Here is a 14,403-nt window from a genome sequence, read left to right as displayed (position 1 = left end):
CCTGACCGGAGAAGAGGGCAGAGCGAGGCCGGACTCCTTGTAGCCCCTGGGCGGCGTTCGTCCGCCCCGGAGGGCGGAGGGGGCCGTTGGGGGAGGGGGGCTGGGGCCCGCGCCGTTGCTCGAAGAGCTCGACCCGTGGCCCCCCCGGGGGGCCTCCTTGCGGCTCCGGCCTCCCGCGGGCGAGGAGGAAGACGACGGGCTCGGCTTGCGCTTAGCCCCCGTGCTCGGGATGTGGTTGGATGCCGTGCGGTCCACCCTGCGAGAGGAGCGTCAAATTGTCGAGAAACTCCCTGGACGACGTCCCCGTCGGGGAGCGCTACGACAGAACCCGTTCGGCGGAACGTGAAACGAGAGCTCGTGCGACGGGCTTTGACGTCGCGAATCAAATCACCACTTCGAGTGCTTCGTACGTGCGGCCGGCACGCCCTTATACCGCACTGCCAACTAGCTGCCAAGGAACAACTTAATCTGTTAATATTTTCATCCCAAACTTCCAACACTTAGGCGCACCTTTGCAGTAAATCACAACGACATACGTTGAGAAGTCGAGTTTGGCCAACTCTTTGAACTGGGTTCGAAGCACTAGTATGAAGGAAGTAGAAAGAAAACCCGGCCTTGATGCTTCAACTTGCCAGAATTAGAGATCCTTACACAGACCAAGAACATAATAACTGCATGGTATAGTTGAAACCACCATGTCCAGGATTACCACCCCAAATACATGGTGCCCCAACAAAGAATGACACATTACCTGGGACTGCGTTCAATGATGGCCTTGGCTTCTTCTTTCTTTTTGGGTAGCAAGTCCAGAACAGGAGACTGCCTTGGTGAATCTAAAAGGCAGGACAAAATGAAAAAGGTCCGAATTAATGGATATAATCAGGCTGCAACGCATCGCGAAAACTAGGCATCACACAGAAAGAAGGTCGATGCCGTAGTGGTCTGTGCCAAAGGGCCCATTGAGGAAAATTATTAGCATTCAGTATAATGGGAAAACTAATTACTTTTTAGTACTCTAACTTTTTACCAATTTTAACGGTTAGGCACTTGATGCGAATCATCCAAAACTTCTAAATCCACAAATATTACAATGATATAAGGGCAGCATTTCACGGCGTTCCAAACATTTGCTCAATTTCGATGCATTTCTAGGTTTTGATTTTTCACTGAAACTCCGCGCCGGCAATCTTGTGGCCAAAACGCGCAATGTGCATTTGCCACCACACATTGCAAGTAAAGGCGCATCCAGGAGTGGAACTCGTGAAATGTACTTGGGAGCAGCCACGGGAGCAGCTAAAACAGCTGTTTTTGGAGCAGGTTGGGAGCAGCTAAAACTATATTCTGGAGCAGGCTAGGAGCAGCTCAAATCAGTTTTCATTGCACTTCAGCTTGTGTTTTGAACAAGTACAGGAGCGATTTCAGTTGTGCTTAGCAGCACATATGAACATGAGTGGTTAGGGACCTAGGCAGATGGGATAACAGTGTAACAGATGCGAAAACTTGAAACTTTTTGAGCCTTAATGAGATCCGAAAAGCAAGTAGCACATGTTTCTGAAGATAGTGTCCTTGATATTTTCTGAGTGACTTTTAGGTGCTCAAAATGCAAACCAGCACTGCTTGTTGCACAACCCCCATGTGCTCGACATAGTAATTATATGTGCGAACCATGTGATGTGCGTAAGCAACGCGCAGGTAGTTACGCGGAGGAACATGGCAACAAATGTTGAGTTTATCCTATTGTGCAACTCAATATCGCAACAAATTTCGAGTTCATCCTATTGTGAAACTCAATATCGAAACAGCAGACTATGATGAACGGAGTTATCGTATTCAAAGCGATAAGCAGGAGCAAGATTTCGGATTGGACCGCGTTTCAGTTCTACCAAATCACGATTTATTTTGCGGGAATGCTTTTCTAACTTCTAACGATGAAGTACTAAAAGAAAGCTTTTGCTCATTTGTTTTCAACTGGCTGACGTCCGGATCCCGGGCCACAGAGCCTCAGGCAACCTGACGCTTAACGACTCGACCTCACCTCGGACGACTTGCTTAGCAGCTTACGGTTGAAGAATAACAATCCGGTCGCAGGTGGTTTAGCGCTTGGAATCCAACCCCCAAGTTTTTCCACGCACTTCCGACTCGAGATACACAGGGAGAATAAACAGAACAAAAGATTGCAAGACCGACCAAGCTAAACGCACTCATTGTTGCCAATCGAGTCGATAGAAACCGATACCAAGACAAAATACAATTTTTTTTGCCGCACGTTCTGCAATTTGGTGCATAATGGCGCGGGGTATTGACTGTGGCGCAGTTTCCGCAACATGGCGCAACATGGCGCAGGCAGATGCGTCTGGTGCAAAATGGCGCAAATGGCGCAGCCGTTCCACCCCTGCGCACCTTCAGACTGCGGTGGTGCGATAGATCCGAGTCATTTCGGAACACCTTTTGGGGCACAGCGAAAAGTCCACTTTGGAGTGGCAAAAAAACCTTTTCGAGCATAAGCACACCCTTAGATTTTATTCATACGAGTGCAAACATGATGTTAAAATTCCTGCGTTGCCCTGTCCAACTATACTAGTCTTCACCTCTCGAACCAAAGTAAAAAAAAAAGGTCAGATTCCTCATGGAGCCTGATTAATTTCCCCCCCTTTTGTGAAGAATATAATTGTGTGCATTCTAGATTAGACATGTGTTATTTTATCAAGACGTACAGGTTTCAAATGCCAAAAGCACCGTTTCTTCCTACAACAAATGAATCTGGTCAGATCTACTTCGCACCGCATACAAACAATGTGCAAAACTTTCTTTTTTCTTGAGGTGAATACAAGTATAGAAGACTATGCTTCCTTTGCCCTTCCACTTCTGTCCAAACTTGTTGGCATCAACTGCATAAAAGGTTCGACTCCCTCAAACACAAAACTAGCTGTCTGGTTGCACGTAAAAGCACCGGGCACCAAGAGGCTTTCTATGAAGGACAGTTTGAACTGCTGTGAATGGTTATTTTAGGCACAGAATCAAAGGGAAACCAAATGGTATATTCCACTGAAATAATGTTAGAATATAGAATAATTTCGAGCTCCCAAAATTTTGTTTTGTTCGAGTTTAAAGCTTGTAATAAAACTCAGTCCTAACAAAGGTAAAAACTAAACTTTCATCGTTTCGTATTGAACATCAATCACGGTCTAAATGTCGAACTTCGTAGCAAAAATCTGCATGTGAACGATAAATATGCCGTTTTAAAACAATGTGGTCGACCTCGTTAAGGTTACTCCCAAGTTTCCACCACTGGCCTATCGAATTCAGTTTTAATTTATTTTATTGTCTGTTCAGTTAAACATATCAAACATACATAAAGGTCACAGATAACCAGGGAAGTTTACGTAAAAATAAATCCATAGAGCACTCCATCTGGCAACACCCAGGTGTCCCAGCTAAATGCTGCATTTAAAAAATATATCAAAATACTGCAGTCTGTCATATATGTAAATAGCCCCAGTTTTATTGAGAAATCTTGACTGCAAGGTCGGCACTCAACAAGCTCCTTTTAATTTTTTCTCTTTTTGTAATAAACCCAATGCTAGCATTAGTAGCGGGACACTCTGGAGGATAATTTTTCCTTTGGTATGCGGGTGCACTGCAGCGAAGCAAGATGTGAAAAATCGGGACGCCTGCTAAGCTGCTGTCATTCAACAACTATGAACATTAGAAATACTGCAAAACTTCCGAGTACTGTCAGCGTTTCATACAAAGTTCAAATCAAATAGTATGTTATTAAAGGCGATAATCAAGCGTTCCAAAAATTTTCACAAGCCTACCCTGACAATCCGGTCATGTAGTGGGGCCCGAGCCATTACATTTTGAGTATCAGTAGAGTAAAATTAAGATTTCGCACAATGTTGCCGCAAATCCCTCATATTTTGGCGAAATGTAGCAGAAGGCGCAGTTTTGTGCAGCAATCGCATCACTGCACTGGCACCGACATCAAAAGAGGCAAAACTCCAGCGGCGGTCCAGAGGCCTTCTCATCCATCCTCTTCTATGTGCAATGCATGGCAGCGCACGTACGTTGCACATTTCGGCCACGGGGGGGCGGGATTGCTGGCGCTGAGATACACTCCGACAAAAAACCAAAACCTAGAAACGCGCTCAAATCTATTTTTTTTTTTTTTTTTCAATTGCGTGGCATGCAACCAGGCGTACGATAATGCCGCGGTCTCCTCGGGCGAGCAGGGAAAGACCGAAAAGGAAAGAAAAGCGAGACACCTACTTGTCCTGGAGCTGGGAGAGAAGCTGGCCCCGTTGCCGACAACCGGCGTGGTCGTCCCCGAGATGAGCTTGGCCCGCAGCTTGGCTTCGTAGTGGGCCTTCTTGAGCTCTTCCACCTTTCGCTCCAGCGCCTCGGAGTCGGGCTGCAACGCAAGCGAAACGAGACTGCGTGAGGAAAGGTTTCGACTCGATACCGCACACCTTGCGAAGCCAGCACGACAACCGCCCACCTTTTTCCTCGCATAGATGCCGAGGATCCGCTTGCACCCGTCTTGCATGTCACCCTCAGAGACCCCGAAGATGGAATACCAGGCCGGGTTGTTGGGCAGCGGTATCTGCGAACGGAAGGACACCTCCCGTCATACGAGCCGTGCCGCAACTCCCGAGTCGGAAAGCACAAGGACGGCCGAGAGGAAGCCCTACCTGAAGCAGCCTGGCGCTGAGGTATATACACGAGCAGGCTATCGTCTCCGGGCTGTACCGCACGAAGATGTCCGTGCGCAGGCTGTCGTTCATGTAGTTCCTGCGAGCGGAGCCGGAGAAACAACGTCCTCAGCACCGAAGGTCTAACCGTCCTTTCTTTAAAAGAACAAAAGACCGTACCCCCCACGGCCTCGCCGCCCCACCACCTTGCCCGAGAGAAGCCAACGCGCCGAGAAGGAACCTCTACGACTGTCGGAGTGTCTCACTTTTCGCAAAACAGACGCCACTTACAGGGCTCACTCTTCCCCCTGTGGGGTCCCGTAGCACCGAGCGCACGAAGGAAAAAAAGAAAGGGTCCTGTCGGATGGTCACCCACCTTTAGAGTGGCAGTCAACACACCACACCACACACACCGAGAGCAAGGTCGACGTCGTCCCCGGCGGGGGTCCGTCACGTCGCCCGCAAGGCGGCGGAGAGAATGGCTGCTCCTCGCGCCGAAGAAGTCGATCCAGTCGTCCGCAATCGTCCTTCCGTGGTGGCAGGGGCAGTTCAACACAAGCACAGTCTGTCTCGTCAAGGTGCGAGCTGCAACACCCAACTCCCGTCACTCGGAGAGCCGACCCCCGTACACGAGGGTGCACCGAGCTGCTTTTCAGGGCTCTGCCCGTTTCGCTCTTTTCTCTCTCTCTCTCTCAACGCGCGTGTGAAGGAGAAAGACCGGGGTTGCATACCTCGAGCAAGCTTGGGTGGCACCCTCCCCGATGCGGCCTCTCCGAGACGGCGGGGACTGCACTTTCTCCGTGACTCGGTGGCAACGGTCGCTTTGCGGCAGCCTCCACCAAACACAACACCACAGTCGAGAGCAGAACGCGTTGCGAGACGAGCGTCCGGGACGTCTCTCTTCTCGAAGAGGGGGCACGGGAGAGAAAGGGCGGCACCACGTAACGCACGACCCCCTTCCTATGCAACCTGGGGGGTTGCGCCGCTTTCTCCGTCCGTCAACCACTTTGCGCTTGAGTTCACCGGGATGGCCGAAGGCAAGGGGGGCAAACAAAGAAACCCGAGGGGGGAGCACTCAAAAGATGGGAGGCCTCTCCAGAAGAAACGCTTCCCCCAAAGATGGGGTGCACAGTGCCGCCGCTCGCTTCGTCCAGAGCACAGTCCTTCCGAGCTCGCTATTCTGCAGAGGCCTCCTCGGTGGGGAACACGGACCAACAGCCTCTTTCCCCATGCACAGTTCTACTGCCAAAAGCACAACACTAAACAAGCACAGAAGTTCAAGGAAGGCCAAAAGGTTCTCTACCTCGCTCGTGACCAGACTGCACTAAGCTGCCACGCCCCAACTCTGTCCAACAGAGCCATGTACGACAATACCCATCCACAAGAGCAGTGCCTTAGAGGCACCAACCATTTACCAGCTTTGCCACAAACCATCTAGTCGGCGCTTGTGGTAAAGACGACAACAATTTTACTTCTTGAATAGAGAAATTTCTCCTTATACGATACATGCTTGTGGTACAACACCTTTAGCTGCATGTCCCCTGCCCCCTTATGCAATGCCTCTTGCGAGTCCCGAAAATCTCTGTATCAAGAGGTTCATTATGCGCCTTTCGCAAAAGACCCAGAGAAACTAATCCAATGTAGCCAACCCTCGAGACTGCCCTTAGAACAAAAACAAAAACCCCAACTCCACCCGAAAGACCCTCAACCTTCCCCAAAGCACATTCTACCATCAAAAACAGCGATAATTGCCAAGAACTTTCCAAACTTCTTAATGAAATTGGAAAAAAAAAAAAAAAGAGGCTCAGACACAATGCACACCGCACCCTCGAGGGGGCGCCAGCAGGAGCCTGGGAGGCCGCCATTCCTGCCTCGAGGGGGAGAGGGGGAGAAGGGGCCCCGTGCGTTGCAAGCAGACGAGGACCGGCCGGCTTCTTCCAAGCCCCGGGGCGGGCTGGCGGTGTGGGTGGCAGTCTCATGGCTGGGGTATCGCACCTACTTACCAGCTCTGTCTGCTCACCTAAGCTCTGTTAGGTGAAAACCCAGAAGTCACCGCATTAATCGGAGCAGTCAGGGACAGCCGGCCACAAAACCTCTCTCTCTCCCTCTAGCACGCGCGCCACTCGCAACCCTCCCCGCAAGCGCAACAGGAGCGCGACATACACCGGAGTATGTGATCGTGAAATGGGAGGAGTGCAAACAACAATGGCGAACCAAATAAGCGACCTTCCCTTCGAAATAGCAACGAAGCAGACGACGAGGATAGACGTGCCTCGACTGTACAATGAGTAACTCTGTACCCAAGGCCTATGTGAATCGAAACTGCATGTTGAAACGATGAAGTGACGCACTGGTCATGTGGCAGTAAGTGACATCACCCGTCCCTGTACGTTCCTAGTCAAGATGGTGCCTAGAAAGGCCGGTTCTTGGTGAGCAAGCCAGTAAGTAGCCGAGCTCGATGGCCAACAAGGAACACAGGATGGCTATTGCATTCGGTGACCACGTGCCTTACATTTTCTCCCGTCCTACAGCTGCGCACGAGCGCCAACGACCCGAAATGGTGCTAAAACTGGGCTTATTCTCTTCTATGCGACCCAGGGAAAACGGAAGGTCACCCGACTCTGCGGTCCCTCTAAGCACCATACTAGCGGTAGCAACGGTATAAAACAAGCTAGTACAGGACAAGTCATTTGCAACATACTGTCACTTTATTGGACGGCGCGCAAATCAGTTTCTCGACTCTGCGTGTTGCTACTTCCTAAAAGACACAACTACCGTATCTACTCGAAGATAGGTCGACCTTTTTTGCAAATGAGCCCGTGCATCTGCTTTTCTGGAGGGCCCACGACGACCAATCGTATGGACATCTGAGCCCATACAACTTCACTAAACTCTGCGCAAGTCGCAATGAATGGCTTTCCATGGACAACACCTGGAACATGCGCTTGGGTGCTGTTCGTTAAAGCCGACCTATTCTCGAGTAAATTTGGTTTCAGGTAACGACTGACCAGGTTCAAAATTCCACTGTACTCAACTACCTTGGCCTAAAATATAAATTAAATATTCCCAATACATAATAGTTTGAGGATCCCAAGGCATTTATTCTTCTGAATCTGAATCACAGGTGCTGAAAGAACCAATGACACCAACCAGCTTTCTTGTCTTACAAAATTAAAATAAAATCCGAGGCAGTGAGGAGTGTCGTATTTTTTACACAAATCACATACACCTGTACAAAGGCGACAACTATTGTTTTTCTCTCACCACCCAGCTGCAACTTTGTGGAAAAATTATGGTGCACTCAGTCCAGAAAAAAGCACATACAACCTAAGGGACGGCACACTAAATGACTCTCTCCGCATAACCGAGGCAGTCAGGTATGACCTACAGCAATAGTCCGTTAACATTTGTAATAGAAAAATAAACATGTGACTGAACACTGTTAGACCAGTCTCTCAACCTAACACTTCACAAGAAAAAATCATGTGACTGAACACTGTTAGACCAGTCTCTCAGTTCAACAACTCACAGTAACAGTCCCACAAGCGAGTCACTGCACATATTTTTCAATGACACAATGCAATGAAACATGACCTGATGAAAGTGAATCGACCACAGCCGATATTAATGAATGTACAGTAACAGTCCCGCAGGATTAGAGGACACCAATTGTGGCTCAACAAAATATGTGCAAATACCCTTAAAAAAAAGAAAAAAAAAAGAGGTGGCCAGAGAAGAGCAAATCTGACAAAGAAAACGACATGAGCCTGGGTCACGTCGAGCTTACCGAACATAGCGGGGAGGGACGGCTCTCGATAGGAGAGAGCGCATGGCGCACGCAAGTGAGAACTCGGACAGTGGCGAAGTACCTTCTCAGTACACCTCGAAGCCGTGAAATGTACAGGGACGAGGGTGCCGCTACTGCGGGCACCCTCCCAAGTTTTTTGGAACGCTCCAGTCAGCACATTTTGGCTGCCTCCGATTCTCGCCTTAGCAGGTGTCGGGATGGACAAGACTACATTTCACAGCTTCTCTCTCTCTCGTGGGGTTCGCCCACGGGCAAGGGTCGGGAGAGAGGGGGATAGGGGGATGGGGCTGACGAGTGAGTAGAGACGACTTACCATGAGGACTGCATCAGTTTCGTGTTCTTCTCACAGTCCAACACTTGCAACAATGTCACAATAATCTGAAACACCCCAAACACGCCAGTTCTAGAGACACAGTCGGGGCGATGCTGAGCTAGGACCAAGCTTTTTGTTTGTTTTTCGTTTCACGGCCGCTGACCCAAGCTTCTCTGGGGAACGCCTGCCACGGTACATTTGAGGAAGAGTGAAGCTAGAGAGGTGAAACAACGTGCAGCAAGCGGAGAGAACCTCGGCTTGCCAAGAGAGTGGATTAAGCTGCAAGGTCGACGTACAACCGAGCCCCGTTCCTCCGCGAGCCGGCAGGCTTCTCTCTGCCTAAGCTAGAGCAATTTCTTCTGGCACCACTTCGGAAACATTTACTCCGTCGTTGGCTGCAACAAAGTTAAGACTGCCAAGTTAACAACCGATCGAGTGAGGCCAGTTGGCCGTAACTGCGCAAAATATTTTCCGGCATACAACCACATTCCTGGTGAGATGTCCAAATTTAGAGCACGATGCCTTCTGTTACAAACATGCCTCCCAAGCTGTAACTGCAGCATTACGAATTTGTCTCTACCGTCACTGGCAGAGCAAGAAAGGCAGGGAGCAGCTTTAGTTGTCCCGCTTCCAGCGTGAGCTTCCTACCCTCGATAACGCTTTGACGACTCGTGCAGCCAATGTGCGACGGGAGGGGACGAGCGCGTGCTGCCCAGTTGCCTTCTGAAATCCTCGTTCAGTCCACGAGGCAAAGACACGCCCTGCCGTTCTCACTCTGTCGACGACAAGAGCGGCGCTCGGCGAGGATCGCCTTCATCACCTAACGGGGCAAGACGGATGCCCGTCCAACGACAACTTGCATTACGTGCACCTAACACAATTTTGAAATGGTTGACGGGTCTCCAAATCTGCCAACTTTTCATTATCTCTGTGCTTAAAGTGGGACATTGTGAGAAGAGTGACACGTGCAGTTCTTCAAAAGCAAACGCACGAGTACTGAATAATATCACGAGCAAACGAGACGGGCGTGTTGCCACGATGAGTTTGATTTAGAGTTGTTTCTGGACAACGATGCCTACCCTTGATTCTCGTATCTACAGGGTGTTTCTGAAACGCCAGCCAACTATGCGCTGCATGAGAACGGGCTGACATGGAGCGGATGCCACCGAAAAATCGATTGAAAAAGGTGCAGTGTATGGACTTAATTATTACGGAGTAATTAATTGTTTGCTTAGTAGAAATGAAGGTATAGTAGCAATCGGAAACTAGCTTGGCATCACCGAAAACCCCCAAGTAGGTTTCCGTTAGAAACTTATACAGTTTAATGCTCCCTGACAAAAAAAACAATGCCCAATTCGAATCCACCGAGGTTTCGGTTTCTTATTTATTGGCGGCATCTTTCTGCCAACAGTCAATAGGACACTGAAACTACGGCAGCGCATTCAAATTTGGTGTTCTTTTTTTCTGGGGGCCTTAAAATTCCCCAACCCTGTAAAAGTTGCTTATTTAGTCATTTTCAATGATGCCCAGCAAACTTATAATTCAAACCCTACCATGTTTTTCACTATGGCTGGTGACAGGATAAGAATTCGGTAGCACAATCTCTGACAAGCAGGAATGAAGTCAAACCCTGCCTTCAGTTATCATTATCATCACAGCCCAGTGGTATGATTTTGGTCACAGCAAGATCTATGCCTCTAGCGGAGAGAGCGAAGATGGTGTTTGTAGATGGTTCGCCTGCTAACGCAAGCAAAGGATGCACTTCAAAACAAGAAAACACTGTATGTCATCTCCTAAAAGACCAGAAAAAGATTACTGTTGCGCTGCGGCGAAGAGAGACCGGACACAGGCTGAAATTGTGACCGTCTGCTAATTTACTTTTAGAGTTGTTGACAACCTGCACTTCGTTTGCAAATCTCAAGTTCTGGTACCGTACAAAAGCTGACATCGACCAGTGGCTGAAAGAGTACTAAAAAAAAGCACATCAGAGGCCGTGAGGACTCTCTCGCTATTTGTATGTTGGTTGGTCTCACCAAAATATTGCTTAATTGCGAAATTGCGTAATGGGTGAAAAGTGTCTCATCAGTTGACTATGCGTCGGCTGTAGCGTCACGTCCAATCAGCAGCCGACAACGCTCTTGCTCTCGCCTTGACCAAAATCGTACCCCGAAAGGTTCGCCCGAAAATACTGCCACCCTGAGAGGTTGCTGCAGCCTGAAACGTCGGCGAGTTGCAGGAATCGAGTTGCCGGTTTCAATCCTGACCAACCGTAGCGATTCGTCTCGCTATGATCAACGATTCGGCAGTAGCCCCAGCATTGCAGAAAAAATGCCCCGTCTGAAGCCTGTCACACCACCGTCGCACTAGTATCTGTTTCCACTTCAAACACGGCAGCACAGAAACATACAAACGCATCCTATCAACCGAAATTGGTGTTGCTGCGCTTCAAGGTAACGAACGCGACAAAACTGCTGCGAGATGGCGAGAGAAAATAAAAAAAAAAAAAGTTGATGGAAAAACCACCCAGGTTCAAAAAAACCTAGGCAGTTTTTCCAAAAGAAAAACACTCACCTTGTGCGGATGCTTGACGTGAACGCAGAAACCAAGTTCTTTCAGCACCCGCCTCTCGGCCTTAATCACTTGGTTCTTGAGGTTAATGTAATTTTGATCCAGGATTAGAGGCTGCATCGTCCTTCAAAAGACAGCAAGAAAAAAAACAAGAGAAACTGACATAAGTTTATGGCAAGCACCAATGACAGATTGTAAATATCCATTGCCCCTCTGAAGTGTCATTATGAGCGCACAACAGAAATAAATGAACTTTGCTCAGTAAGGTTATGGTCCATAAATAAAAAGTGCACGAAGAAGCTGGTGTAAACCGAAAATAATTGCCAAATCCCCGAGACTAGGAACAATAAGTATTTGTTTGCGCTCTCCCTTTTGACCCTAGCCACGTGGTTCATCCAAATTAAGGTTGTTACTCCGAGATTTCGGGGTGGTCTGTCGTGTCCGAGAGGGTGAGAAACCTTCTGAAATTATGGAAACCTACACCAATATGCATTCAGTATTTAAAAAAAAGATTGCAAGAGGCACGGAAAAGGCGAGCGAAGTGCCCCGTGTGTCGAAGTAAGTTAGATACTGTCAAATGGGCGCACTCACTTTCCTCCTCTCACTTGCTTGATGTGGTGAAACACGTTGATTACATCTCTGATCCGTCTCGGTGCCTCCTCGATTTTTGATGCCAGGGTGATGCAGGCCATAGCTACAGTCTGTGCGGTCAGAAAGAAAACCACTTGTAGCACTGCTCTCATCATTACAAAAGCTTGAAAAGTTGCTTGGACCAATCTCGGCTTTCGACGAGCTAGCTTGACACACCTCGACTTTAGTACACTTGCACATTCCAACGAAGCAGTCTATGGGGTTGTTAGGCAGTGCAAGCACACTATAGTCCGTTGCAACCTAAGAACGAAGGGCGAGGGTAAGACGGGCCAGGGAGGAAGAAGCAGACGGAACGCTAAAGAGAGAAGGAGGTCCCCCTCTCTTCTCCGGCGTTCCCTCTGCTTCCTCCTCCCCGGCCCGTCTTACCCTCGCCCTTCGTTCTTAGGTTGCAACGGACTATAGTAATCACTCCCAGCAGCTTTTAAAAAGCTAGAGGTTAGACATGCAAACAAGGTGCCCTACAGATTGACTGAACTTCAGTTCAGCTTTAGCAAACGAAAACTAGAAGAATTTCAGCTATGCACTCCAGGCTCCGTAATCTTCTGCCTCAACACTCAGCTTGTTTCACACCATTTGGTGTAGAATTGCTTTCTTTTTTCTTGAAGCTTTTTTTAAATACCTTTTTTGTTTGTTTCATAACCCTAAAATTGTCTCGGAAGTAGGTTTTCTCTGTTCATTGACAGTTTTGTGCTAATGAGAAATCAAATCAGGGTATCATTAAAAGAGTCTCAAAAATTGTACATTGGTGACAGGAGCTACTACCATCACAAGAAAACGCAGCCATTCATCAATTATGCCATTTGCATAAACAGGATCATTAAACTTCCCCGTGGAAGAGGTCTCACACTTGAAGGTCATCGTACCTGTCAGTAGATTATGCTATCTTATCTCGCGGGCAAAGCCGGGCACAAAAGCACCCCAACATACGACACACAAACCAGTGCTTCGTGAATGTACGACTAACAACTCATATTTGTACTGCCTTTTTTTTTTTCTGCCGCCTGTTTTTTTTTTTCTTTTTTTTTTGCCGACTGTTTTATTTTTTGACAAATTGTGTTTGGAAAAAGGGTATGCAAAAGTGGAGCTCACCTCCATGCTGTGCCTGACAAAGGACTTTGAAAAATAAAACCTATGAAACAGCACCTGTCCCGTTGCCATAGCAACCTGGAAAAAAATATATATATATAAAAATTAAATATCTCTTGTTGAGACGTCAAGGGCGAGCAATAAACTCCGATCACACATAAGACAAGTCTCCAAACCGCTGCGCAGTTGCGCGCACGGTTTTTTTTTTTTTTTTTTTTTTTTTTTTTTTTTTTTTTTTTTAACACAACAAAACGATTAGTGAAAAGCATCGCAGTTGCCACTGATTTTCTGACCGCACGTATGAGGAAACTAGAGATCATGGCACAAGCAACGGACACCGCAAAACCATTGACCAAGCGGGCAACAGAAGAAGCATGCCGGACTCGAAACGCCGCAAAGAACGCGGAAACAGAAAGATGTGGGATGACCAGTACGTGACCACTCGGAGGTTTTTCCAGCCGTTTCATAAGCTGCCTGAACAAGGGTCACTAGCCACTACGTATGGCAGGCAAATCTTATGAAACTCCTTTCGTGCTTGGTTAACCCGTAAGCTTCCCCAGCCGTTTCACACAACAAAGATTACTGATCGGGAACCGTTTCTCTAAAGTTCAATTCTGCAGGGAACAGTGCGGCACTTGCAGCGCACGCATGACGAAACGAGCTGCATGGCGTTTCTCCGAGTGCCGAAGGTCTCACCCGTTAGGCTTAACCGTAACTTTCGAAAACACGATTTTCAAGTTGGGTTTCGCAGTTGAACGCATCGTGCACAACTCTCCCAACCCTACAGTTAGCGATTACATGTGTAGTCACAAAGGAATAGGGCGTCAAATACCTGTGGTAGCCGTAAGAGTATGCCGGACGTTTGAATGAGCTCGCATCCTAATATCCTGAGGTCTGTCTCTGTCTCGTTGTCTAGGCCGTCCACGGTCGAAGGAGTAGAAACCAATTTTTCCGGCGGTAGAATACAGTTCTCTAATAGCAAAATAACCTTTCCTTGCTTAACTTTTACAGCGTCGGCATTGTTTTGCACGTTCACGACGGCCATCTTCTTTCTTCGACGAAGAAGCACTGACGCAAATGTATCCCTTCACTGATGAAGGCTATTTTGTGGACGAGCTTTATTACACCTAAAACACGTGAACTCAACTACAAATAAAGTTTTAAAACTTAAAATGTTAAATATTAGGTATATCACCTGGTATATTAATATTTTATGGCCCTAAAACACAGGAACTATTTTTTCGAGCGCTTGACCGAACGACAACGCAGAAGAAACGTTTCCGAAG

At 48.0% G+C, this 14,403-nt stretch overlaps 1 protein-coding gene across 1 annotated transcript in view; it reads right to left on the bottom strand.

Moving 5' to 3' along the window:
* LOC8034615 (cyclin-L1) overlaps nucleotides 1–14,395 on the bottom strand; it is a 24,442-nt gene extending 10,047 nt beyond the window's left edge. The window contains exons 1-10 of the mRNA XM_029989488.4: nucleotides 13,950–14,395; nucleotides 13,121–13,195; nucleotides 11,972–12,081; nucleotides 11,384–11,504; nucleotides 8,813–8,877; nucleotides 4,692–4,791; nucleotides 4,499–4,603; nucleotides 4,270–4,411; nucleotides 752–833; nucleotides 2–256 (exon numbers count right to left, since the gene is read on the bottom strand). Coding sequence (XP_029845348.3) covers nucleotides 2–256; nucleotides 752–833; nucleotides 4,270–4,411; nucleotides 4,499–4,603; nucleotides 4,692–4,791; nucleotides 8,813–8,877; nucleotides 11,384–11,504; nucleotides 11,972–12,081; nucleotides 13,121–13,195; nucleotides 13,950–14,162 — 1,268 coding nt within the window. The 5' untranslated portion in view covers nucleotides 14,163–14,395. The remainder of the gene's footprint in view (nucleotide 1; nucleotides 257–751; nucleotides 834–4,269; nucleotides 4,412–4,498; nucleotides 4,604–4,691; nucleotides 4,792–8,812; nucleotides 8,878–11,383; nucleotides 11,505–11,971; nucleotides 12,082–13,120; nucleotides 13,196–13,949) is intronic.
* Between the last annotated feature and the right edge of the window lie 8 nt (nucleotides 14,396–14,403).

Source organism: Ixodes scapularis, unplaced genomic scaffold (assembly GCF_016920785.2).
Source record: "Ixodes scapularis isolate PalLabHiFi unplaced genomic scaffold, ASM1692078v2 PGA_scaffold1__304_contigs__length_218370807, whole genome shotgun sequence".
In the NCBI taxonomy this organism is placed as follows: Eukaryota; Metazoa; Arthropoda; class Arachnida; order Ixodida; family Ixodidae; genus Ixodes; species Ixodes scapularis.
The sequence above is the reverse complement of the archived record's forward strand: the minus strand, read 5'-3'. Positions and strand labels throughout refer to the sequence as shown.